The sequence below is a fragment of the Chiloscyllium plagiosum genome, unplaced genomic scaffold, assembly GCF_037043375.1.
Source record: "Chiloscyllium plagiosum isolate Xiang-an unplaced genomic scaffold, Cpla_swu_hap1 HiC_scaffold_17, whole genome shotgun sequence".
Classification (NCBI taxonomy): domain Eukaryota; kingdom Metazoa; phylum Chordata; class Chondrichthyes; order Orectolobiformes; family Hemiscylliidae; genus Chiloscyllium; species Chiloscyllium plagiosum.
In genome coordinates this window covers 33,571,929-33,599,328 of record NW_028270155.1, presented here as the reverse complement: position 1 = coordinate 33,599,328, position 27,400 = coordinate 33,571,929, and the positions used below count along the sequence as shown (strand labels likewise).

Genomic DNA, 27,400 nt, shown 5'->3' with positions numbered 1-27,400 from the left:
GCGGGAGAAATAGCAGGTGGATTGGCAGTAATTTTCCAGAATTCACTGGAGTCTGGAGCAGTCCCAGCAGATTGGAAAACAACAAATATGACGCCACTGTTTAAAAAGGGAAGTAGACAAAACATAGGGAATTATAGACCAGTGAGCTTAACCTCTATTGTGGGGAAGATGCTTGAGTCTATTGTCAAGGAGGAAATAGCAGGGCATCTCGAAAGAAAATGTCCCATTATACAGACACAGCATGGGTTCATGAAGGGCAGATCATGCGTCACTAACCTTTTGGACTTCTATGAAGACATTTCAAGCAAGTTGGACAACAGGAATCCAGTAGATGTGGTGTACCTAGTTTTCCAAAAGGCCTTTGACACGGTACCACACATTAGGCTGCTGCATAAGATATGGATGCATGGTGTTAGGGTTAGAATATTAGTGTGGATAGAGGATTAGTGCTATTCTAGCTGGAAATCAGTGACTAATGGTATGCCTCAGGGATCAGTGTTGGGACCACAATTATTTATAATTTATATAGATGATTTATAGTTGGGGACCACATGTACAGTGTCAAAGTTTGCCGATGACACTAAGATGAATGGCAGAGCAACATGTGCAGAGGAACATAGAGTGATTGGGCAAAAGTCTGGCAGATGGAATACAATATTAGTAAATGTGAAGTCATACATTTTGGTAGGAGTAACAGCAAAATAGATTATTACTTGACTGGTAAAAAGTTGCAGCATGCTGATTTGCAGAGAGATCTGGGTGTCCTTTTGCATGAATCACAGAAGGTTGGCCTGCAGGTACAACAAGTAATTAAGAAGACAAATGGAGTTTTGTCCTTCATTGCTAAAGGGGTTGAGTTTAAAAGCAGAGAGGTAATGTTACAGATGTACAAGGTGCTGATGAGACCACTCCTGGAGTACCATGTGCAGATTTGGTCTCCTTACTTAAGAAAGGATGTACTGGCACTGGAGGGGGTGCAGAGGCGATTCACTAAGTTGTTTCTGGCATTGAGGGGGTTGGCTTATGAGGAGAGGCTGAGTAGTTTGGGATTATATTCATTGGAATTCAGAAGGATGAGGGGGGATTTTATAGAAACATATAAAATTATGAAGGGAATTGATAGAATAGAAATAGATAGGCCTTTTCCACTGGTAGGTAAAACTAGGACAAGAGGGCGTGGCCTCAAGGTTAGAGGAAGCAGGTTTAGAACTGAACTGAGAAGGAACTTCTTCACCCAGAGGGTTGTTAATCAATGGAATTCCTTGCCCAGGGAAGTAGTTGACGCTACTTCATTTATTGCTTTTAAAGCTAAGTTAGATTTTTTTTTTGAAAAATTAACGGATATGGTGAAAACATGGGTAAGTGGAGCTGAGTCCACGACAAGATTAGTCACGGTCCTATTGAATGGCGAAGCAGGCTCGAAGGGCCGTGCGGCCTACTCCTGCTCCTAGTTCTTATATTCTAGTGGTCTATCTTAGGTGCCAGCCTCCTAGAGCTGAGAGTTGGAAAGACTTATTTGCTCAGTAAATCATTGGAGTTCTCCACCCCAGAGTTTGTGGATGCTCAGTTGTTGATTATAATCAGGGAAGAGAGAGATTTTAAAGAGCTAAATCAACTATGGTGTATGTTGATGGAGCATGAATTGAGATAGAAGATTTAGCCATGATCATACTGCATTGTGAGACAGGCTTCAACAGATAAAGCAAAATAACTTTAAGCTCTCCTCTTAAATCCTAGCCTCCTGTCCCTGGTGAAAGTTTGCCGTTAGAAAATCAGAATGTCTGCCTTTTATCTCCTCACTTCACAGCCAGAGGGCTTTGCCTAACAAGCTGACCAGGAACCACTGAATATAATGTTTTAGAGAAGTTTAATGGTTAATGAGACAACTAATAAAATGTTTATTTTTACACTATGAATAATTTTGAGGTTTATTACCTCAATAACTTTACCTCTTATGTTGTTTTAAACAAAGGGGTGTGAATAGATTTTGTTGAAATGTTCTAAATTTCACTTCTTTTAAAAAGCAACAAATTGCAACTTTGTGAATTATTAGACTTTATGATCTTACTTGTAGCTTCGACTTACTTACAGAATAGAATTTTAAACCATGCATAATGCACTGATATCCAATTTAGATTTTCTATGGCATTATTTATAATAATAAATAAATTGGAGACCATGAGATTGGCCCCGTGTCTTTCACAAGAATAATGTGTTTCAACTTGCAAATTTCAGTTGCCTTTGCAAAACGGACACTTAACAACAGTGTTATGTTAAGATGTGCCTAAAAGAAGACAAAAATATCAGACTGCATGTTTTCTTGTTGTTCACTTGTGGGATGTGGGTGTCATTTACTGCTCTTGAGAAGGTGATGGTGAGCTGCTTTCTTGAACTGTTGTAGTCCATGTGCTGTAGGTAGACATGTAATATTAGGAAGAGAGTTCCAGGATTTTGATCCAACAGTGGTGAAGCAGCAGTGACGTATTTCCAAGTCAGGCAGGAGTATGCCATGGAGGGGTTGCTTGTGGGTGCTGATGTGCTCATGTAACTGCTGCCCTTAACCCTAAGTGAAAATGGTTCTGGGTTTAGAAGGTGCTGCCTAAGCGGCTTAGGTGATTTTCTGCAGTATAATTCTGCAATTACAAACTATCTTGATCCTAAATTAAAAACAAATTGTATCATTAAGAATAATTGGTTAAAACTAATATGAATGTGAACTTGTTCAGTTCTGGCTAATCTGTATGCCTGACACACCAAGTCCTTTTCAGGTTTTATTTCTCTAAAAGGTGGCAACCTTACAAAACATTGTAGTGAACCATATCTTCATCCTGCAGAGAACCCTTAACTTCAGTTGATTCTGTCTTTAGAAAAAGAGAGAGGAAGAGTAATTTATTACTCTTCAAAAAACAGTTAAATTTTGAAGCCAGCTAATCATCTCCATTTGACAGTGTGGGTTGAGACATTATTTCTCTTGGCTGAAATAGTGATGTCATTCTCTTAATCCCTGTCGTTTGCACAATTTCACATTACCTCCTTCCAGTGAATTTGGTTTTCTTTTTCAGATGTATGCTGATTAATGCACTGCCACAAGACTGCGGCAGCTAGTTCAGTATCTTTAATTCTCCAAGGTGTCTGAAATTTGGCAAGTTCTCAGCAGTGAGCACATTAGTTGTGTTTACAAATGCAGCTCTAATCAGTTGATGATATCTGAAGCTTCTCTTCTCTTTTTTTTTAAATGTTTTAATGTATGATCCATCTCGTTTCCTTTCCTCATACCACCAGGCCATATCCCCTTCGATTCCAGTAAAATGAACTCTTGAAATATTTACATTTTCCTCAACATTTTAAACTATGTTTTAACCTTTTTTGGTCAATAATGTTGTTCTCATTTTGCAGCTATTTGTTCTATTCAGTGCAGAGGAGTTGATCACTCATTTTCAGCAAGTTCTGGAATCCCATGAGGTTAACTGGCAGTGTGTACTCTCCTGTGCTTCAACATTATTGGTCTGCCAGCCAGAAAGCCAAAAGTATCTGAAAGGTATGAAATTGGCCTGGATAACAGTCTGGTGACATGATTTGATTTGAAACATCTTCTATTGATGTGATGCAATATATTAACCCTCCAGATTTGCTTATGATTAGTCTGTTGTATTTCGTGAAGCAGACTGAGAGATTTGAGGCAAGAATGACTAACAAGCATTTATTTGGAGTGTTGATTTTGAAGTTACAGCACAGTAACTAGAGAGGAAACAAGAACAGCAATCAGTTCATTGTAGTGATAGCTATTTTGCTTTAATTGCAGTAGAACAATGATATTACTAACCTAACCTAATACTAAATGATAACTTGTAGCATTGCTGACATTAAGTCAGAGAATGTAGTTACTCTTTATTTTGCTAATGCCTTTGTGTTCATTCTTCTCTTCTATTCTTGCCAGTCTCTATCATCTGTTTCCCAAACCTTCCACACCCCCCCCCCCCTCCCCAGCACCTCAAGAGCCTCATACCTCCTTTATTTATAAGGGTAGGCATTTATCTTCCTCATTGTCAAATGGTGACAATTAATTGGCTTCAAAATTAACCTTTTTGAATACTATACTAATAAACTTCTCTCTCACTCTCTCTCACTCTGTCAGTTTTTACTGTTCCTCAGTAATCCACCATGGGATCATTTACAAAACATAGAACAAAAGCAATAAAGGTAGTGTAAGCACAGCATCACCACCGCTATTTTTACCCATAGAATTAAATGTGTTATTTTTCAAAATCAGTTGGAAGAAATCAACTGTGTCAAAGGTTCCTCAGAGGAGGAGTATGAAAATGTTCCAATGAACATATTTAGACAGGGCAATCCAATCTCTCAAAACCACAGTTCTGGCAAAAGCAATTGAACCCATGTCTAGGCTTTTGGGAACAATAGAGCCATGTATAAACTTTCAAAATAGCATTAAAAGGCACAAAACAATTCAATGGATAATATCAAGAATTATAGAGCGAATTATGCATTTTAAAGTTTAAAATAAATATGTAAATCCTTATTTGCTTTACTCTGAAAAAGATTCGAAAGCATTTTGGCTGTTTGATAGATTGTTCAATCTCAGTGCATTTAATTCTCATTACAAAGCAGCAACCACTATGTGATATGTCTGACATTGAAATATACCTCCTTCAGATGTAACATATATTGCAGATATATAATGTGTTCAATAATCATGCATCTTAATTTAGCTAAGGTTATAATGCAACAAGTTTGATGTGTACATTTCCTGCATTTGACTATCTTCCACTATTTATGTCTAAAGTTTTAGTTTCCTACATACGTGGCTTTAAACTTGGAATGGCAAAGTACGAGCAATGTGCACAACCCTGCTATTCGGCTCACAAAGTCCAGAGAGCTTGGTTTGGTTTACAGTTATATATCCTGTAGGTTTATCCTGTTGTAATTGTTTGTGATTGGTTATGGACAAGGCCAGACCCCCTCAAAGCATTTCAAGCCCGGACCCCAACTTTGCTAGTTTTTTTTTAAGCAGGTATAGTGTGGATATTCCAGGAATGATGCAGCTGGCCCAACCAGAATTTATTTGCAAGATTACCGAATGAAACACAAACAGAAGAGAACAGAATAGCCTAACCTATCCGAAAACCCAACAGATTATCCCAACTTAGTGATACTGTTCCAAATGGCTGCAACAATCCCTGTAAATACCCCTTGGCAAAACACGTAAAATCAAACAGAGGGTTTTATAGGAGAGAAAGTGAGATGGTAGAGAGATTCAGCATGGAACATCTTCCATGTAGCTGTTTCTCGAACCAGCAGCCTTGAAACTGACTGACTGCTTTCAGTGAACAGCCTGACTGCTGAAAGCAAACCAGACCAGAGAAAAGCTGAGCTGTGGGAACTGGCCACTCTCCTTTCATTATACAAGTGTTTTTCTTTTAACTTGAAAGCCTTTTACCTGAGGTGGCATCTGTTAGCTATAATCAAATTGGCCCGAAAACCCTCCAAGCTTCTACCTCCTGGAGTCTCTCTCTGTTTTAATACCCCTCTGCAAAGTAAGCCAAGGATAGTATAACCTTGTTAAAGAAGCAGACTGGAGGTCTGGAGAAGGTTTGCTTTACCATAGTGATGAGAAGGCGTTGGTCTTCCTATTGTCAAATGGTGATAATTATTTGGCTTCAAAATTAACCTTTTTGAAAACTGTAGTGATGAGAAGTCTTCAATCAGATTATTAAAGATTTATTGCTATCAGCAACTTTGCAAATTAATCGGAAAAGTGCTACACTTTTTGTGGCTGCAATGCTTTGTAGTTTTTTGCCTGAAGGTAATAAATGTTGCAAGGTTGGATACTTTGTCATAAAACAAATGAATTAAACTTTGCTTTTGAATGAGATCTTTAAACTGAATTGGCTTCAACGTGAGGTAAATGCCCAAAAGATCCTATTGCACTACTTTGGAGAGGAGAAAGTGAGGTCTGCAGATGCTGGAGATCAGAGCTGGAAATGTGTTGCTGGAAAAGCGCAGCAGGTCAGGCAGCATCCAGGGAACAGGAGAATCGACGTTTCGGGCATAAGCCCTTCTTCAGGAATGAGGAAAGTTTGTCCAGCAGGTTAAGATAAAAGGTAGAGAGGAGGGACTTGGGGGAGGGGCGTCGGAAATGTGATAGGTGGAAAGAGGTCAAGGTGAGGGTGATAGGTCAGACTGGGGTGGGGGCGGAGAGGTCGGGAAGAAGATTGCAGGTTAGGAAGGCGGTGCTGAATTTGATGGATTTGACTGAGACAGGGTGGGGGGAGGGGAAATGAGGAAACTGGTGAAATCCGAGTTCATCCCTTGTGGTTGGAGGGTTCCTAGCCGGAAGATGAGGCGTTCTTCCTCCAACCGTCGTTTTGTTGTGGTCTGACGATGGAAGAGTCCAAAGACCTGCATATCCTTGGTGGAGTGGGAAGGGGAATTGAAATGTTGAGCTACAGGGTGGTTGGGTTGGTTGGTCCGGGTGTCCCAGAGGTGTTCTCTGAAACGCTCCGCAAGTAGCCGGCCTGTCTCCCCAATATAGAGGAGGCCACATCGGGTGCAGAGGATGCAATAGATGATGTGTGTGGAGGTGCAGGTGAATCTGTGGCGGATATGGAAGTTTCCTTTGGGGCCTTGGAGGGAAGTGAGGGGGGAGGTGTGGGCGCAAGTCTTGCACCTCCTGCGGTTGCAGGGGAAGGTGCCGGGAGTGGAGGTTGGGTTGGTGGGGGGTGTGGATCTGACGAGGGAGTCACGGAGGGAGCGGTCTTTACGGAATGCTGATAGGGGAGGGGAGGGAAATATATCCTTGGTGGTGGGGTCCGTTTGGAGGTAGCGGAAATGACGGCGGATGATGCGCTGTACATGGAGATTGGTGGGGTGGTAGGTGAGGACCAGTGGGGTTCTGTCCTGGTGGCGGTTGGAGGGGCGGGGTTCAAGGGCGGAGGAGCGGGAAGTGGAAGAGATGTGGTGGAGGGCATCGTCGACCACGTCGGGGGGGAAATTGCGGTCCTTGAAGAAGGAGGCCATCTGGGTTGTGCGTTTTTGGAACTGGTCCTCCTGGGAGCAGATGCGGCGGAGTCGAAGGAATTGGGAGAATGGGATGGCGTTTTTACAGGGGGCAGGGTGGGAGGAGGTGTAGTCCAGGTAGCTGTGGGAGTCGGTCGGTTTGTAGTAGATGTCCGTGTTGATTCGGTCGCCTGAGATAGAAATAGAAAGGTCGAGGAAGGGGAGGAGTTTTTTGACCGATTAGATTAGATTACATTACATTACAGTGTGGAAACAGGCCCTTCGGCCCAACAAGTCCACACCGACCCACCGAAGCGAAACCCACCCATACCCCTACATTTACCCCTTACCTAACACTACGGGCAATTTAGTATGGCCAATTCACCTGGCCCTGCACATCTTTGTGACTGTGGGAGGAAACCGGAGCACCCGGAGGAAACCCACGCAGACATGGGGAGAACGTGCAAACTCCACACAGGCAGTGCTAACCACTGTGCCACCCACGAATTATACTTTGATCAACATCACAAAAAAGATCTTTTCATTATGACCTTGCTGTTGGTGGGGCCTAGCTATGTACGGATTACATCCTGCATTTCCTACATTGCGACCATTACTGTAATTGATAAGTATTTAATTTCCTGTAAAATGCTTTAGAACATCCTGAGGTTGTAAAATTAACTTGGTCAGTGCAGACCATTCTTGTTTCTTCTCTACATTTAATTCAACAATTTGTATTTTATGCCTTGTATTTCGATGGGCAGTTCCTTATTTCTCATTCTGTGTTCAGAGTGAAGAGGCTGCTTTACTATGGGGAGACAGATGAAATTGCTATCTGGATGTCAATAGCTGAGATCATGTTCACACTCTGTCTCAAATCCCAAGAAGAAAACAGAAGGGTGCATTTCAGTGATAGCTAAAAGACTCCAATGACTTTCAGGAGCAAGAAATCAGTAGCTTATTTCTTGAATTATTGATTTCATCAGGTCAGATTTTCTCATCTTTTCAGAACTGTTGACTAAGTTGCTGATAAATGCATTTGAAAACTATGAATTGGAGAGTATGATCACAGCATTCCTGCTTGCACGTCAGGCTGCACTAGAGGGACCAGCTGTTTTCATCAGCTATTCTGAATGGTTCAAGGTAAGATGAGACAATTGAACAGAAGTAGCACTCTAGAATTTAATTCACTGCCTTGTCTTTGGTGGGGGGGGGGGGGTCCTCTTGCTTCTCTGTGGAAAATATAACAATCCTGACTATTGAACTGATTTGAAATATTGCAAAATAAATGCTGGGGCTATCATCTGATTAATTCTGGCCAGAAACTTTAACTGATGTCCTTTGAGAGAATCACATTTAGCATCTTCGAAAATAACTGAATTACAAATAGTGCAAACATTTTTGAATAGACCGGGGAAAATGACATACACAACTGTGTAAGGTAGGCCGATTGAGAAATATAATTTAGGACTTAGCTTGGGACAGAATACTCTAACATTTTGTCTGTGTCAATGAGCAATTTAAGTTAAGTATCTCACATTTATATGCGCTTTCCCTTGCTACAGTTCAGAATTGAATTAGCAACTCTACAAAACAGCTCTTTTGGATTTGCAATGTTTCACACTTTGCCTATTTAGATAATCACCTCAGGGAGCTATTAGCAGATCTCTTAATATTATGAGCAAGGATTGTTTGTTTGACAATATCAGCTCTACTTGTGATTCATGCATGAGAAGGTTTTTTTTCAATAAGAGATTTTTATCACAGTAAATGATGATTGGACTTCAATTTATATTATGTAAAATAGACTTAATGCAACCTCCCTTCCAGATTCCGACTATCTCACCACACGAATGTCAGAACAATACAAGTTCTGGACCCCCTGTCCTTCAGGCTACTGTTGTCCACATCATTGCTTGGATGCATAGCTTCCCTGATGTTTGAGAATACCCTAATTTTAAAGGGGGTTTTGATCAATTCTTAGACGACCAAACAACTTGGCCCTTGCATAATTTATAGTTTATATGATTGGCTGAGGAAACAATAATGTGATCCATGCAGGAAGACCTGGACAACATTCAAGATTGAGCTGATGAGTAGAAAACACATTCAGACTATATAAATGCTAAATAGTGATCATCTCAACCGAAAGAGAATCTAACAGTCTGCCCGTGACATTGAATGGCATTTTCATCACCAAGTTGTTCATTAGTAACATCCTAGAAGGTTAGCATTAACCAGAGACTGAACTGTGGCTACAGGATAATGTCACAGGTCAGGAATTCTACAGCAAGTAACTTGTCTCCTGTTTCCCCAAAGACTGATCTCCATCTACAAGACATAAATCGAAAGTAATGAAATGTTTTCCACATGTCTGGATAACACAGCTCTAAAAACAATGTGGTAGCTTGATACCATCCAGGACTAAGCAGCTTGTTTGACCAGGACCTTGTCCAGAACCCTGTACATTCACACCCTCTCCCAATGGCGCAAGTGGCAGCATTGTGCACTATTTACAGGATGCACTGCAGCAACTTACTGAACCTCCTTTCACAGCATCTTCCAAACCTACAACATCTATCACCTAGAAGGCCATTCCTTGATGTTCAATGACATTGCTATCACTGAATTCCCCTACTATTAGTATCCAGGAGATTACCATTGACTTAGTAATTGACTAGACTATGCTGGAGTCGGGCAGTGCCTAGGATTCCTGTAGCAAGTAACTCACTTATTGATTTCCCCAAAATTGTCCCCTGCAACAAGACACAAGTCAGGCATGTGATGGAGTTACTCTCCATTTGCCTGGATGTGTGCAGCTCCAATAACACTCAAGAAGCTTGACACATCCACCCAAAGCAGCCAATTTGATTGGTGCTACGTCAGTAAAATTCACTCCTTCACCACCAACACACAGTAGCAGTAGTGTGTGCCATCTGCAGTATGCACAATAGCTGTTCACCAAAGCTCTTTAGGCAGTACTTTCTTAACCCATGACCACATTAAACTGACTGCCATCTTGAAGGACAAGAGTTGTAGATACATGGGCACATCCCCAACTTTTATTCCACCTCATAATGTTTTCATCATTTGAGCTAAATGTTTATCTTTGGAGTTTTCCAGTTCACTAACTGGTGGCTACACATTATATTGTTATTCTATAATTCTATAAATTCCAAAATCTAAAAATACTTTTATCCCAAGTATTGTGCTGTGGAGAGGTTACAGTGAATTATATCCTTGGTGATAGTAGTGACTTGCTCTGTACACTAGCTATACTCGAAACAACATTTTGGGTGCCATGATGGCTCAGTGGTTAGCACTGCTGCCTCACAGCACCAGGGACTCAGGTTCAATTCCTCGGGTAACTGCCTGTGTGGAGTTTGCACATTCTCCCTGTGTCTGCTTGGGTTTCCTCCGGATGCTCCAGTTTCCTCCCACAGTCCAAAGATGTGCAGGTTAGGTGAATTGGCCATGCTAAATTGCCCATAGTGTTGGGTGCATAAGTCAGAGGGAAATGGGTCTGGGTGCGTTACTCTTCAGAGGGTCGGTGTGGATTTTTGGGCCGAAGGGCCTGTTTCCACACTGTAGGAAATCTAATCTAATATTAAAACTGTAAAATACTGGAGGATACGGTTTAATACCGTTTTGGTTCAAAGTTAGTTCATCTGTAGAAAAAAAAGTGTAAGTTCCTAAATTCTGGGTTTTTTTGCTTTATTAGAATTCTTTTGGGTCTGCGAGTAGTTACCATGGCAGTAGCAAGAAGTCACTAATTTTCCTACTGAAATTTTTGACAGACCTGGTGCCATTTGAAACTGCACAGTATTTAAAGGTGAGAAGATTATTATGACCGGGTAGTAGCATGAAGCCTGATATCCCATATAGGTATTGAGCTGTTTGTCCATTTATCTCTTTATTCTGCTGATGAACAAGAAACTAATAACATTTAAAATGACCACTATTTACAGTTTCATTTTGCTATTTAAATTAGTAAATATTACATCAGGGATTAATCAAAACTGATGCTTGTCATTGTATGGTATCTGATAAATCAGTGCTGCAATCAGACTCCCCTCTGGGATGAGATTATTGACCTATGAGGCCTCTATTCCCTCAAATTTAAAAGATTGATGGATAATCTGATTGAAAAATTTTGAAGTCATTAAGAGGCTTCACAGAGACAGAGTTGAAGAGAAATTGCTTTGCTCAAGATTTGTGAATGTTTGGTATTCTCTAAGCCAAAGGGCTGTGGATGCTCTGTTGTGGAGTATTTTGAAGACCGAGCTCGTGATTTTTGGATACTGAGGAAATTTGGAGATGTGGAAAACAACAATTATAATATTAAATTGAAGAAAAGATTTGAGGCACTAAATCACTGATTCTCTGATTTTTACATGTTTCTGAGGCACTCTGTTACAATATGAATGACATTTTGTAACACTGTCTTTCTTGCACAGGTCCACATATTATATCCTCCTTATGTGGCATCAAAGTATCGTGTTATGCTCCTGGAATATATCTCACTGGCTAAAACTCGACTTTCAGATTTCCAGGTTGGTCATGAAACCAAGATGCTAAGCTATGTGGGAGTTTAGCAGGATTGCTTGTTTGACAGAGTAAAGGGGCTCTGTTGAATACGTAGCACCTTCTTTCCTAAAATTATGAGCATTATGTGATAACAAGACAGTTGATATTCATATTAGCTGCATTAAAAACATACTGTGACTGACCAATCTAAGCCTTCGTTCCATTCTGAATTCTATTTCTGTTTGTAGGTGTCAATTGAAGAGTTAGGTTTGTATGAGGACCTGTCAACAGCTAATGCTCCTCCTAAGGTTAGTCCAGAAATAGGCAGGTGTCTATGTCAGTTTTTGTCAGCCAGTGCTAATGCTAAGAAACTGTCTAATTCTATTCTTTACTCTTAGTAATGAATTGATTTTAATTTTTATCTCCAAAAATTGAATGCTTCAGAACTGAAATCTAACATTGCATCCGCTGTAAAAACCAAGAATTTACAGAAGATCATTCATTCATTAATGGAAATGGCTGATTTGTTATACTAAGTAAATCTGCAAGATTTGAGGCAACTGTTGTATATCTGTAGAAAAAAAACTTGTTTCAGGTTTTGAATAGTTTTGTTTAACTTTATTTTCTATAGCCCCAGTGTCAAGCCATGCAGGATGTTGAGAGAGCTGTTCTAATATTTGAAAACAGTGGAAAGATTCCAGCTAGCGTCATGGAAGCAAGGTACACCAAGCTTAGGTTCTGAATATCAAGATGTATTTGATATGTCTGTGGAGCAATGTATTATTTTACATATGCTTTTATTTTCAAAAGTAAAAAGGAAATGAAGTTAGAAATCTCCAAGTCCATCCCGTTCATGACACTTGCCTGCTGCTCTATAGACCCCATTTGTACTAAGCTACTCACTTCACAACTCCCCTATCTGGCCCCCTTTCCAGCTGGCATCTACCACCTTTACAAATTGTCATCATTTACCCAAATCACTCTCAACCAAAAAACAAATTGTTTACAAACAGTTGGCATATTTCAAAACTCCTAAACAAAACCTCTTATTTTTATGTTTATCATAACAAGCCCAATCTAACCAAAGTCACATACCATGCACCCTGACCATGTCCATGGTATGTTATACATCTTTACATTTCATTATAGTTTGAGATGTTTGATCATTCTACCCTCCTCCAATGCCTCACTAGATCTCCCTGCTCACTATCATACAGAATAACCAGCTATGGGATTTCCCCATGCCAAAATATATTACACTCTGAAATCCCGTAATTATAACATTTTCCATTTCTACAGCTGTCCGTGGTGGCACCATCTGTAGATGGGAAGCCAGCATCCATCTATATACTGACAACAACCAGTTAGTTTATGTTTCTAATCTCTCTGACCCCCTCCAGTGGCTCTGTGCTGTCAGACTGGTCAGAGTTTGGTTGACCTGTAGTTTCAGTTAAATGTTGGGCAAACTGAAGCTGTTGGCTTCAGTTCTTTTCAGATGATTATGGTTAAAATCACTGCTGTGGATGTTGATACAGTGGAAAAAGTGAATTGATAAAGGCAATGTCAATTTGTTTAAAATGATATTAATCCTGAAGCTGTTCTATTGTCATTAAAAATCCAACATGTTATTGGTTGACTTATGGGAGGAAAGGTTCGATGCCTGGCGAATGTGTGTGATAACAGTCCCACGTTAATGTGGTTAAGTTTTAACTGCCCTCTGAAGTGTGACAATCAATTGTATCATGTCACGATCAGGAAAGAGGACATCTGAAATAAAAGCATAGAGTGCAAGAGAATCTGAGCAGGTCTGGCAGCATCTGTGGAGGAAGAAGCAGTGTTAATGTTTCAAGTCTGATATGACTCCATAATTGCTGTTTTGCCAATATTCTAAGAATGAATTATTCTTTTTTTTTAAAGAACTGCTTTTCAAGAATTCCTTATTTCTAACTCAAAAGTTAGGATTTTTAATTTCAAGGCAATACCCATCGACAACCAATATTTTAAATCTAACTTACTGATTTTACAATGATAAGATAAACTGTTTCAGTTTCAAATGAGCAATAATGCTATATATAATTTTTTATTTATCCCAGCATTTTCCGAAGGCCATATTACTTGACAAGATTTTTGCCTGCTCTGCTTACCCCTCGTCTGGTTTGTGTTTCTTATATTTTAATATTTTTGGTTAAACTGTAATATTCTACAAAATACATTGATCAATAAATCGGAATACATTTTAATATTACCACAATTAGTGCATCTTCATTTATAAATTGAAAGGCCCAGTTAGTGTCATTAGCTGTGATTTGCTGTATTGTTATTTACAGTTGCCTCCTGCCCAGGATTCACGCATGGTCTTCATTGATTCCCTCAGAAAGTAAGTGACCATTTCAAAGCTTTTATATCATGCAAAAATCTGGGACAAAGCAACTGCTGAACAAAACTAACTTTGGTTTAAGTCCAAGGCAATAGGCTACTTCTAATTCAGTATTAACTTGGTCAACCTTAAGCCTATCTTCTACCTCTAAAGTATGGGAAACAATTGATTGGGACCAATTGTGTCTATTTGTTCCAAGTTAAATTTATGGCACTATCGCCAGAAAATCTTTGAGACAATTCATGAGGACATCAGCATTCTGTCCATTTTAAAAACGTTGTATATCTCTGCATTCCTAACTGGTGTAAGAGTATCAAGTCAACTGCTGCAGCAAGCTCTGCATTCAATGTTCTGTATTATTCAATTAGATGATAAAAAGTTGATGAGTCTTATTAGAATTTCTTGTAATTTTGGCCCTTTGCTACCTTTCTAGTTGGTGACTGTCACTTTTGTTTCCATCAGAGCAGATAAAATACCAGAGAATCTGTATGCGAGCTATGTTCAAGCATGTGGAAGAGAGAAACGGTGTCTACTTGAAGGTTAGGGGTGTGTGTGTGTGTGTGTGCGTGTGTGTGTGTGGTCTGCCCCACTGTACAGCACCTGAAGTCCTCTTATTGAATATGGAAGCTTTTTTGTTGTAAATTACTTTAAAAGCTCTCTATACTGTTGATCTCTGTTGCTCCATTTCTGAAGACCTCTCCGCTCTTTATCTCCTTTTTGTTCCCATTCCCAGTTTCCTTATCTTTATGAAGAAGTTATTGTGAAAAACCCAAAGCAGATGGAATTGATGATACTATACTGCATGGATTAGGAATTGGTTAGCAGACCAGAAGCAGGTTAGGAATAAATGGGGTGTATTTGAGTGAAAAGCAGTTACAAGTGAGCATTGAATACCAAGCTATTCACAATATATAACAATGATTTTGAATGAGGAAATCAGAAGTAATATTTCCTAGTTTGCTAATGACATAAAATTACGTTGGAGTTGTGAGGAGGATGTAAATTGGCTTCAGGCAACTTTGACAGGTTGATCAGTAGGCAAATGCTTGGCAGATGCAGTATAGCACGACTACGGGTGAAGTTTTCTATTTTGGTAGGGAAAACAGATAGTATTTAAATGATGATACACTGGGAAAAGTTGATGTACAGAGGGATCTGGTTATCCTTGTACACTGATCATTGGAAGCAAGCATGCAATTGCAGCAATTAGAAAGGAAAATGGTGTGTTGGCCTTCATTGCAAGAAGTTTGAGCACTGGAGCAAGAAGTCTTGTTGCAGCTGTACTGAAGCTTAGTGTGACCACACCTGGAGCATTGTTTATAGTTTTAGTCTCCTTACCAAAAAGCAGATAGACTTGCCATAGAGAGGATGCAGTGGAAATTCCCCAGATTCCTGGGACGGCAGATTTGACGTATAAAGAGGCATTAGACTGACTGGGCCTGTATTCACTGGAGACTGAGGGAAAAATCTCATTGAAACATACAACAATCTGACCAGGAGAAAGTGAGGGCTGCAGATGCTGGAGATCACAGTCGAGAGTGTGGTGCTGGAAAAGCACAGCAAGTTAGGCAGCATCCGAGGAGCAGGAGAATCGACGTTTTGGGCATAAACCCTTCATCAGGAATGTAGTGGGGTGGAGGGTGCTAAGAAATAAATAGGAGGGGTTAGGGAGAAGGTAGCTTGGAAGGTGACAGGTAGATGCAGGTGGAGGGGGGGTGATGGTAATGGGTCGGTGGGGAGGGTGGAGCGGATAGATAATCTCTCTCCCCTCCCTCGACTCTCAATTTATGCCTTACTTTAAAAATTGCAAAGTTTATAGATTGAAGGTCTCCTTAACTAGATACATCAAGTGTTCACTTTGTGCAAATCCATTTATGAATGGTTATGTGTGCTGTATAATCATGTGTTGGTATGTTGATGTTATTTTCATAAGAAATCCAGACATTTAAATCAATGTTAAGTAACCTGACAGATAATATTGGTTTTTATCCACTTTGTGTTTTGGAAGCAGATGTTTCCATGTCTGAGGAAGTGCAGTGTCCAATGGAACCGATTGGAGTCCTGACAAATGCTCTTGAAGAGCTGAACAAAGTTGTTACTGAGCCAAGTGATATTGGTGGTACGTGCACGATGTTGATAGAATGACAGTAGTCATGAGCAATCAAGATTGGCCTCACTGAGTTGATTTCTTTCTCAACCATTCACTTCTGAAGCCTAGGTGCTTCTTTCTTCAAAGCTCATAACATTTGTAACTTTAATAGAGTATTGGAGGCTATTTAGCAGCAAAATAAATTGAAGGATAAGTTAACAAGCTGTTTAAAATGTATAGGTTCCCTACAGTGTGGAAACAAGCCCTTTGGCCCAACAAGTCCACACTGACCCTCCGAAAAATATCCCACCCAAACCCATTCCCCATTTCTCTACCTTTACCCCTGACTAATGCACCTAACCTACACATCCCTGAACACTATGGGCAATTTAGCATGGCCAGTTCATCTAACCTGCACATCTTTTGGATTGTGGGAGGAAACCGGAGCATCGAGAGAAACCCATGCAGACACGGGGGGAGCATACAAACTCCACATAATCACCTGAGGCTGGAATCGAACCCGGGTCCCTGGCTCTGTGAGGCAGCAGTGCTATCCACTGAGCCACCGTGCCTGTTTATGCTGTATAACATGTTAGGAAGATTTTGATGTTCCCATGACTGGAAGAGCTATGCTAGCAGTAATATAACTTTTGGTAGGATCATCCAAACCGTCCAAAGCTAAGAACAGTTCGTAGATCTCGGTTGGATGTTGTGAGTTGGGCTAATGAATGGTTGACGTAAACATGCCTTTCATTATGGAGTCAGCCATCTTGTTTCTGGACTGTGCTACAGATATGAGGTATGGCCACAAAGACAAAAGAACTTGTATTTGTATTGCATACTTCACAATTTTGGGACAGCCTATTTAATACTTTTTTGAAGTGTAGTCACTGTTATAGCATAGGAAACATGGCGATCAGTTTGCACACAGCAAGGTCCGCAAACAGCAATGAAATACATTTGTTTTTCACTTACATCGACTGAGGTTTGAATATTGGCCAAATTGGCTGCCATGTTTACTGCATTATATCAGTGACTTTATTTGCTGTAAAGTGCTTTGGCTTATCCGGAGTGCTAACTAATGCACATCTTCCTTTCTTAAACAAACAATCTTTTGATTGGGAGGTGAGTGTTACCTAGCGAATCCCAGCTGACATCATGGAGTCTGCTATCATAGTCTGAACAGACAGTAACAGAGTTTAGTTTAGAATAGAGAGGAGATAATTCTTCCAGGATTAAGCAATTTTTTAGGAAAAAATGCTGACTAAAAACGCACCATATTTCATTTCCCATATAATTATTATGTAGAATAGATCATAATTGTTTAGTGTGAAAGCAGATCTATTTCTTAATGCATCTTTACTTGAACAGAAATTAGTGATTAATGCATTTATTTGTGTTAATGATACAAGTTCTTTTCTAGTTGTTTCTGCTCAGATAGCTGTAATCTCTGGTCAGCTGAAAACTATGATAGATACTGATGATGATAGCACTGCAATGGATAAACCAATCCAATTAGAAACTGTTATACATGAATTGACTCCTGTAGAATCAGAGGTGAGTGCTCATTTGGAGATTATGTTATATTAATGGTTGATGAGCTGGATGGGTATATATACACTGTGTGTGTATATGCATTTGTATGAACAAGGAATGTCTAATATAATTTTTTTGTATGGCGTTTTTAGTGGCGATGCATGCTATTGTATAATTCGTTTTTAAAAAATTTAGGTATTTATTTTGTACAAATGTTTCCCTGTGATAATGGGATCACTTTTCATATTCGTCTCACCTTGAACAGTCTCCATCCATATTCTGGTATATATAATCAGTCACAATGTCTGATTTTCGATCTCTGTGACCCAACAATTGAAGATTAAAATGGTTTGGCCATGGCACAGTTCTTCCTGAACTGTTGTCTCCACAAGTCCTGCAAAGAAATCTCACCAAAAGAATTCCGTTCTAAGTTTTTGTTTAAAAATCTGTTGATTTTAAAAATAGACAGCTTTGCTGGACTCACAACCAGCCTCCGCCATTTTGAATTTCCAGGAGGTCCTGAGTATCCACAAGTCTTTCCAGCTGAAGCTGACATAACAGGCTTGGAGATAAGCTGTCTGTCTCCAGCCAGCTCAATAAAAAAGAAAATATCAAAATTCTTTGCGTTTACATTTAGCTCTTTATCTTGTAATTGAAAACCTTCTGTGGGTTAGCTTATTGGCCTTCCTGAGCCCCAAACTACCTATTTTATCACATGACTGAAATCAGAGTTGGACAAATGTTTTTATTAATTGGTGGGATGTGGGTGTCACTGATTAAGCCAGTATTCATTGCTGGTCCCTTATTTCCTTTGAGAAGATAGCAGTGAAATGCAACGTTGAATCACTATAGTCCCATTTGGAAAAGGCAGATTCACAGTGCCTTAGGGAGGGAATTCTAGGGTTTTCCTTTAGCGATACTAAAGGAATGTATTTCAAAATTAATGGTGAGTAGTTGGAGGGGAATTTACAGTTGATGTTTCTATGTATCTGCTGCACTTGCCCTTCTAGGTATAGTAGTCATGCATTTGGAAAGTGCTATCTAAGGAGCCTTGGGAACTTATGAAAATGGCTCTATATCCATAAACAATCAAGTGGCCTGCTTTGTCTTAGGTGGTGTCAAGCTTCTTGAGTGTTATTGGAGCTGCACTCATCTAGGCATGAGAGTATTTCATCAGTTAAGTGGCCCTGGCAGAATCCAAAACTGGATACCACTGATTAGGTTGTTGCTAAGCTTGGTAGTTGCTGCTTGATAGCACTGACAGTAACCTTTTCCATCACTTTACTGATGGTTGAGAATAAACTGATGGGGTGGTAATTGACAGAGTTGGATTTGTCCTGCTTTATATGTACAGGACACACCTGGGCAATTTTCCACATTGTTGGTTCGATGCCAGTGTTGTAGCTGTACTGGAACAGTTTGGCTAGGGGTGTGGGCAAGTTTTGAAGCATATGTCTTCAGTATTATTGCCAGAATGTTGTCAGGGCCTGTAGCCTTGGCAGTATCACATGGAATTGACTGAAGACTGACACCTGTGATGCTGTGACTTCTGGAGGAGGCTGAGATGGATCATCCATTCAGCACTTCTGACTAAAGATTAATGCAAAATGCTTCAGCCTTATCTTTTACACTGATGTGCTGGGCTCCCTCATCATTAAGAATGGGGTCATTTGTGGAGCTGCTGCCTCTGGTGAATTGTTTAATTGTCTACAACTATTCATGACTGGACCTGGACTGCAGGTCATAGATCTGATCCATTGGCTTGGGGAATACTTATCTTTGTCCATTATTTGCTGCTATGCTATTTGGCATGTAGTCTATTTGGGGAGAAAGTGAGGTCTGCAGATGCTGGAGATCAGAGCTGGAAATGTGTTGCTGGAAAAGCGCAGCAGGTCAGGCAGCATCCAGGGAACAGGAGAATCGACGTTTCGGGCATAAGCCCTTCTTCAGGAGAAGGGCTTATGCCCGAAACGTCGATTCTCCTGTTCCCTGGATGCTGCCTGACCTGCTGCGCTTTTCCAGCAACACATTTCCAGATGTAGTCTATTTGGGCAAGTAGTCCTGTTTTGTATCTTCATCAAGTTGGCACCTCATTTTTAGATTTGCCTGACGCAGCTCCTGGCATACACTCCTGTACTGAACCAGTTTTAATCTTCCGGTTTAGTGGTAATTATAGAATGGGGACTATGCCGGGCCTAAGGTTGCAGATTGTGGTTGTTTTTCTCACTTGTTGATTCCTTTGTCACTTGATGTAGACCCAATCTAGTAGCTATGTCCTTTTGGACTCGACCATCTCAGACCATAGTGGTGTGCTAAGATACTCTTGATTCGGATATTGTAATCCCCTACCCAGAGTTTGTACCGCACCCTTGCTACCCTCAATGCTTCCTCCAAGTGGTGTTCAACATGGAAGAACACTGATCAGTGGAGGAGGTTGCTATAGGTACTCCGCAAGAGATTTCCTTGCCCATTGTTTACCTGATGCCATGAAGCTTCATTGAGTCCAGAGTCAATGTTGAGGACTCCCAGGACAACTCCTTCACAGTTGTATACCACTGTGCTGCTACCTGCTGGGTCTGCCCTACCAATGGAACCTGCCATACCAAAGCGTGGTGATAATGTCTGGAACACTGTTTGTACAATATGATTCTTTGAGCATGACTATGTCAGACTGTCTCTTGAGATGTCTGTGGTACAGCTCTCCCAATTTTGGCAAAAGACCCAGATGGGACAGCATAGTGGCTCAGTGGTTAGCACTGCTGCCTCGCAGCACCAGGGACCCGGGTTTGATTCCAGACTCAGGCGACTGTCTATGTGGAGTTTGTGCATTCTCCCGTGTCTGCATGGGTTTCCTCCAGATGCTGCAGTTTCATCCCACAATCCAAAGATGTGCCTGTTTGGTGAATTGGCCATGCTAAAATTGCCCATGGTGTTCAGGGATGTTTAAGTTAGGTGCATTAGTCAGGGCGAAATGGGGAGTCGGGGTGGAGTAATAGGGTAGGGAAATGGGTCTGGGAAGGTTACTCTTCTGAGAGTTGATGTGGACTTGTTGGGCCAAATGGCCCATTTCCACACTGGGAATTTTATGATTCTATGATGGTAAGGAGGACTTTGCAAGGGTTGACAGGGCTGCATTTGCCATTGTCCTTCCCAGGGCCTTAGCCACTGCCAGAAAGTCTGTCTGGTTTCATTTTTCCTTCATGTTGAGACTTTTTAGCATTTGACGCCACTGAATGGCTTGCTGGACTATTTCATAGGGCAGTTTATGAATCAACCACATTGCTCTGATTCCAAAAGTGCACATAGGCCAGACCATGACTTTGGTGAACCAGATGGAATTTTGTGATACTTGGCCATTAGTAGACTATTAATTCCATTTTTTAAAAATTGAATTGAAGTTTCGATGCCTGCTGATTAAGATTTGAACCTTGAACGTTACCTGGCTCTCTGGAATACTAGTCCAACATTAATCCCACTGGGCTATCACCTGCACAGTATAGTGGTAAAAATGATTCCGTTTGATTCATGTCAGTTGGGAAGAGGTGAGAAAAGTGTGAGTGAGTGAAAAGGATAAGGAAAGAGTGTGATTGAGAAAGTCACTCATGCTCTGGGGACTGAGCAGTCTGGTGAGCCCATTGCTGTTGTATATATTTGATATTTTGTCTTGTAAATATTGTTGTCATTAGTTCAAAGCATTTTGAATCTTCTCTGCTATAGAAATCCATAAAGAGTGTACAGTATTCAGATTGAAAATACTGGCTATTTCTGGTGTTATAATGTAATTATAGTTATACAACAATATAATTGTTCTAATGTATGCATCTAGCAGATACTAAGGCAAGTTTGAAAAGTGGATGATCGATTTCAGATGTGCTGTTACAACGTGTTTTCACTTGTAGGTCAGAGATCTTCTATTGAAGAGCTTTTGTCAAACATTTATTACAGCAACAAACTTCAACCCACCACAGAGGTAAGATGCAGCGATGAATTAAACAGCCATGATCACAGGTTAATTGAATGACAGGAAAAATATCGATAGTGTAATTCATTAGGAATCAATTTTGGTTTTTTGTTTATAGAAGTAAACCTGTTACTAAATATACTGAAGTGAGCAAAAGGAGTATGTGTTTGCCTCCGAGTGCTATCTTCCACCTTATATATCTGCTATCTCCAATGATACCAATTACTTCAAAATAAAAATATATATTCATGTTGAAATCTGGGAACAAGTTGTTAAGGTCTATCTTTGTTTCCAACATAATTGGCTGGTTCTTACCCTGCTGGTTTTCAGCAGGGCTGGGACGCCTAATACAGGGCTGTGTCCAAGCAAGCCCTTGCCTTCCAACCTGACTGCCATTCCCACTAGGTAGATGAATAGACATTGAAATCAGCACCCTGCCCACCATTTTAAATAAACTAATTAACAGGCAATTGAATATGTTATCAAGCCATAACATGAGCAGGTGAGTGGGTTATTTCTTAAATTTCGTGAAAACAGTAGAAAGCAGGTACCGGAGTGGGTCACCATTCAGGAATGTCTACTATGTGTATCAGGGGTCACCTGCTTGCCCATTCTCCTTTGAGACACGGTCTGCTCTCACTGACCCTCAAAGGATATGTGGCACTATTCCAAACAAGCGCAGTTCTCCCTAGTCTTCTGGTCAGTAATTATTCTTTAAACAATTCCAGTGAGGAAACTAGTTGCCGCCTCATTAAATTATTGTGCATACATTGGCTGCTGCATATCAAACAGTACCCACACTTCATCCGCATTGTAAACCACAATAGTTGTTAGCAATACAAACACAAAGAGAAATTGTATTGCATTGCAATCATCTCCACTTATCTGTTATTCTATGTATGCACAGTGTAGTAAAGAACAAAGAAAATTGCAGCACAGGAACAGGCCCTCCGGTCCTCCAAGCATGCACCAATCCAGATCCTCTATCTAAACCTGTCACCTATTTTCCCAGGATCTGTATCCCTCTGCTCCCTGCCCATTCATGTATCTGTCTAAATACATCTTAAATGACGCTATCATGCCTGCCTCTACCACCTCCGCAGGCAACGTGTTCCAGGCAGCCACCTCCCTCTGCATAATGAACTTTCCATGTGTATATCTCTCTTAAACTCTTCCCTTCTCACCTTGAACTCGTGTCTCCTAGTAATTGAGTTCCCCACTCTGGGGGAAAAAGCTTCTTGTTATCCACCCTGCCTATACCTCTCATGATTTTGTAGACTTCAATCAGGACCCCCCTCAACCTCCATCTTTCTAATGAAAATAATCCTAATCTATTCAACCTCTCTTCATAGCTATCACCCTCCATACCAGGCTACATCCTGGTGAACCTCCTCTGCACCGTCTCCAAAGCACCCACATCCTCTGGTAATGTGATGATCAGAACTGCATGCAGTATTCCAACTGTGGCCAAACCAAAGTCCTATACAACTGTAACATGACTTGCCAACTCTTGTATTCAATGCCCCTTCCGATGAAGGAAAGCATGCTGTATGCCTTCTTGACTGTTGTATTGACCTGCATTGCCACCTTCAGGGTACATTGGACCTGAACACCCAGATCTCTCTGTACATCAACTTTTCCCAGGGTTTTTCCATTTTACTGTATAGTTCGCTCTTGAATTGGATCTTCCAAAATGGTGGATCTTCCAAATTACCTCACCATTGCCCAGATTGAACTACATCTATCATTTCTCTGCCCAACTCTCCAATCCATCTATATTCTGTTGCATTCTCTGACAGTCCCCTTCACTATCTGTTCCTCCACCAACCTTAGTGTCACCTGCAAACTAGCTAATCAGACCATCCATACCTTCCTCCAGATCATTTATGTATATCATAAACAACAGTGGTCCCTGTGGAACACCACTGGTCACAGTTCTCCATTTTGAGAAACTTCCTTCTACTACTACCATCTGTCTCTTGCTGCCCAGTCGGCTCTGTATCCATCTAGCTAGTACACCCTGGACCCCATGCAACTTCACTTTCTCCATCAGCTTACCATGGGGAACCTTATCAAACACCTTACTGAAGTCCATGTATGTGATATCTACAACCCTTCCCTCGTCAACCAACTTTGTCACCTCCTCAAAGAATTCTATTAAGATGGTAGGACATGACCTGCCTTGCACAAAACCATGTTGCCTAACACTGATAAGCCTATTTTCTTCCAAATGTGAATAGATCCTATCCTTCAGTATCTCCTTCAGCAGCTTCCCTACCATTGACGTCAGGCTGACCAGTTTATAATTATCTGGATTATCCCTGCTACCCTTCTTAAACAAGGGGACACATTAGCAATTCTCCAGTCCTCCAGGACCTCACCTGTGTTTAAGGATGCTGCAAAGATATCTGTTAAAGCACCAACTCTCGCTTCCCTCAATAACCTGGGATATTTCCCATCCGGACCTGGGGACTTCCCTACCTTAATGCCTTTCAGAGTACCCAACATTTCCTTCCTCATTTCCATCCCTCATTTTCACGGGGACATGTCTGTCCCACACTCTAATCAACCTCTCTTTAAGAGCCTTTTACATATCGAATGTAGATTTACCTTTAAACAGCTACTCCCAGTCCACATTCCCCAGTTCCTGCTGAATTTTGCTATAGTCGGTCTTCCCTTAATTTAGCACTCTTCCTTTAGGACCACTCTCGTCTTTGTCCATGCTTATTCTAAAACTTACGGAATTGTGATAATTATTGACAAAGTAATACTGTACTGAAGCTTCAACCACCTGGCCGGACTCATTCCCCAACACCAGGTACAGTATGGCCCCTTCCCAAGTTGGACTATTTACATACTGCTCCATAAAACCCTCCTGGATGCTCCTTACAAATTCTGCTCCATCTAAACCTCTAACACTGTGAATCCCAGTCAATGTTGGGAAAATTAAAATCTCCTATCATCCCCACCCTGTTGCTCCTACATCTTTCCATAGTCTGTGTATATCTTTGTACCTCTACCGCACGCTTGCTGCTGGACCTGCAGTACAGCCCCAACATTGTTACCGCACCCTTCCTATTTCTGTCCATATTGCCTCACTGCTTGAGTCTTCCATAGTGCCCTCCTTCAACACAGCTGAGAGATTCTCTCTGACCAGTAATAGAACTCCTCCACCCCTTTTACCTCCCTCTCTATCTCGCCTGAAGCATCTATAGCCTGGGATAGTTGCCAACCATGCCCTTCCCTTAACCAGTAATAGCAGTAACCTCATACTCCCAGGTACTAATCCAAGCCCTAAGTTCATCTGCATTACCTACTACACTTCTTGCATTAAAACAAATGTACCTCAGACTACCTATCCCTTTGCATTCATCAGCTGCTCCCTGCCTACTCTTCCCCTTAGTCACACTAACTTCATTATCTAGTTGCTTACAGGCTTTAGTTACTACCTTCTTACTGTCTACTAGCTTCTTCATTTGGTTCTCATTCCCCTGCCACATTAGTTTAAACCCTCCCCAACAGTGTTAGCAAAAGCCCAAGGTTTCAGTCCAGCCCAAGTGTAGACCATCCAATTTGTAATTGTTCCACCTCCCCCAGAACCCGTCCCAATATCCCAAAAATCTGATCCCCTCCCTCCTGCATCATCTCTCTAGCAAGGCATTCATCCTGCCTATTCTTTCATTTCTACTCTGACTCGCATGTGGCATTGGTAGCAATCTTGAGATTATTACCTCTGAGGTCTGACTTTTTAACTTGGCTCCTAACTCCATAAATCTTTCATGTAGGACTTCATCCTGTTTTTTTTTACCTATATCATTGGTGCTGATAGGCACTACAACAGCTGGCTATTCACCCTCACCCTTCAGAATATTCTGCAGCTGATCTGAGACATCCCTGACCCGTGCATCTGGGAAGCAACCTACCATTCGGGAGTCTTGTTTTCAACCGCAGAACTGCCTATCTACTCCTCTTACAAAGAACAAAGAAATTTACAGCCCAGGAACAGGCCCTTCGAGCCTGAGCCGATCCAAATCCACTGTCAAAACCTATCACCCAATTCCTCGAGATCTGTATCCCTCTGTTCCCTACTTACTCATGCATTTGTCCAGATGCACCTTAAATGATTTTACCGTGCCTACCTCTACTACCTCTGCTGGCAATACATTCCAGGCACCTACCACCCTCTGTATAAAGTACTTTCCACATGTATCCCCCTTAAACTTTTCACCTCTAACCTTGAACACGTGACCTCTCATTATTGAATCCCTCACCCTGGTAAAAAGCTCATCTCTATCCACCCTGTCTATACCCTTCATGATTTTGTAGACTTGAATCAGATCCCCCTCCATCTCCTTTTTTTTCTAATGAAAACAATCCTAACCTACTGAACCTACTCTTCCGAGCTAGCACCTTCCATATCAGGCAATATTCGCGTAAACCTTCTCTGCACCCTCTCCAAAGCATCCACATCCTTTTGGTAATGTGGTGACCAAAACTGTACACAGTATTCTAAATGCGGCCGAACCAATGTCTTGTACAATTTTAACATGACCTGCCAGCTCTTATACTCAATACCCCGTCCAATGAATGCAAGCATACCATATGCCTTCTTGACCACTCTGTCCACCTGTGCAGCCATCTTCAGTGTACAATGGATCTGAATTCCCAGATCTCTCTGCTCATCAACTTTTCCCAAGGCTGTTCCGTTTACAGTATAGTTCGCTCTAGAATTAGACCTCCCAAAATGCATCACCTCACATTTGCCTGGATTGATTTCTATCTGCCACTTCTCCGCCCAACTCCCCAGTCTATCTATATTCTCCTGTATTCTTTGACAGTCCAATATGCTTTCTGCTACGCCACCAATCTGCAAACTTACTGATCCTCTTGCAAGGATGCCTGCCTTGAAGAAGTTTTCCTCCTCTCTCTACAAGAATCTCAGGGAGTCCCTCTCCCACTGCAACTCCCAGGTAATTTCCTCTGCCCTGAAGCTCTTCAACCATGTCCTGAAACAAACTCAACTCTATGCTACTTTCTCTCCACCCCCACCCCCATCCCCGTCCTCCTCTAGCTTATCTCTCCACGCTTCAGGCTCTCTGCCTTTATTCCTGATGAAGGGCTTTTGCCCGAAACGTCAATTTTACTGCTCCTCGGATGCTGCCTGAACTGCTGTGCTCTTCCAGCACCACTAATCCAGAAACTTACTGATCAGACCAACTGTGCCCTCTTCCAGATCACTTAGGTATATCACAAAAAACAGTGGCCCCATCACTGACTTCTGTGGAACACCACCGGTCACCTTTCTCTATTTCGAGAAACTCCCTTCAAATACTACTTTCTGTCTCCTGTTGCTCAACCAGATCTTTATCCACCTAGCGAGGACACCCTGTACACCATGTGACTTCACATTCTCTATTAGTTTACCATAGGGAACCTTATCAAATGCCTTACTGAAGTCCATATATATGACATCTACAGCCCTTCTTTCATCTATCAACTTGGTCACTTCTCAAAGAACTCTATTAAATTGATGAGGCATGATCACTCCCCACACAAAACCATGTTGCCTATCATTGATAAGCCCATTGTTTTCCAAATTTCAGTAGATTTCATCCCTCAGTACCTTCTCCAGCAACTTTCCCACCACTGACGTCGGGCTGACTGGTCTGTAGTTACCTGGAATATCCCTATTACCCTTGTACATGGCGACAACATTAGCAGTCCTCCAGGCTTTTCACCTGTGTTTAAGGATGCTACAAAGATATCTGTCAAGGCCCCAGCTATTTCTCCTCTCGCCTCCCTCAGGAACCTGGAATAGATCCCATTCGGTCCTGGGGATTTGTCCACCTTAATATCCTTTAGCCTACCCAACACATCTTCCCTATGACTCTCCTAT

At 41.3% G+C, this 27,400-nt stretch overlaps 1 protein-coding gene across 6 annotated transcripts in view; it reads left to right on the top strand.

Moving 5' to 3' along the window:
• The window catches only part of fanca (FA complementation group A), a 98,688-nt gene that overhangs the window by 38,916 nt on the left and 32,372 nt on the right, over positions 1 to 27,400 (top strand). For 4 of the 6 annotated variants that reach the window (XM_087995817.1, XM_043706790.2, XM_087995815.1 and 1 more), the window contains 12 exons: positions 3,397 to 3,538; positions 8,024 to 8,157; positions 10,736 to 10,846; positions 11,472 to 11,567; positions 11,790 to 11,849; positions 12,173 to 12,261; positions 13,635 to 13,695; positions 13,869 to 13,918; positions 14,381 to 14,457; positions 15,927 to 16,037; positions 17,431 to 17,564; positions 21,443 to 21,513. In XM_087995817.1, the coding sequence (XP_087851943.1) occupies positions 3,397 to 3,538; positions 8,024 to 8,157; positions 10,736 to 10,846; positions 11,472 to 11,567; positions 11,790 to 11,849; positions 12,173 to 12,261; positions 13,635 to 13,695; positions 13,869 to 13,918; positions 14,381 to 14,457; positions 15,927 to 16,037; positions 17,431 to 17,564; positions 21,443 to 21,513 (1,136 nt within the window). The remainder of the gene's footprint in view (positions 1 to 3,396; positions 3,539 to 8,023; positions 8,158 to 10,735; positions 10,847 to 11,471; positions 11,568 to 11,789; positions 11,850 to 12,172; positions 12,262 to 13,634; positions 13,696 to 13,868; positions 13,919 to 14,380; positions 14,458 to 15,926; positions 16,038 to 17,430; positions 17,565 to 21,442; positions 21,514 to 27,400) is intronic. The other 2 variants (XM_087995813.1, XM_087995814.1) reach the window with 2 other exon arrangements.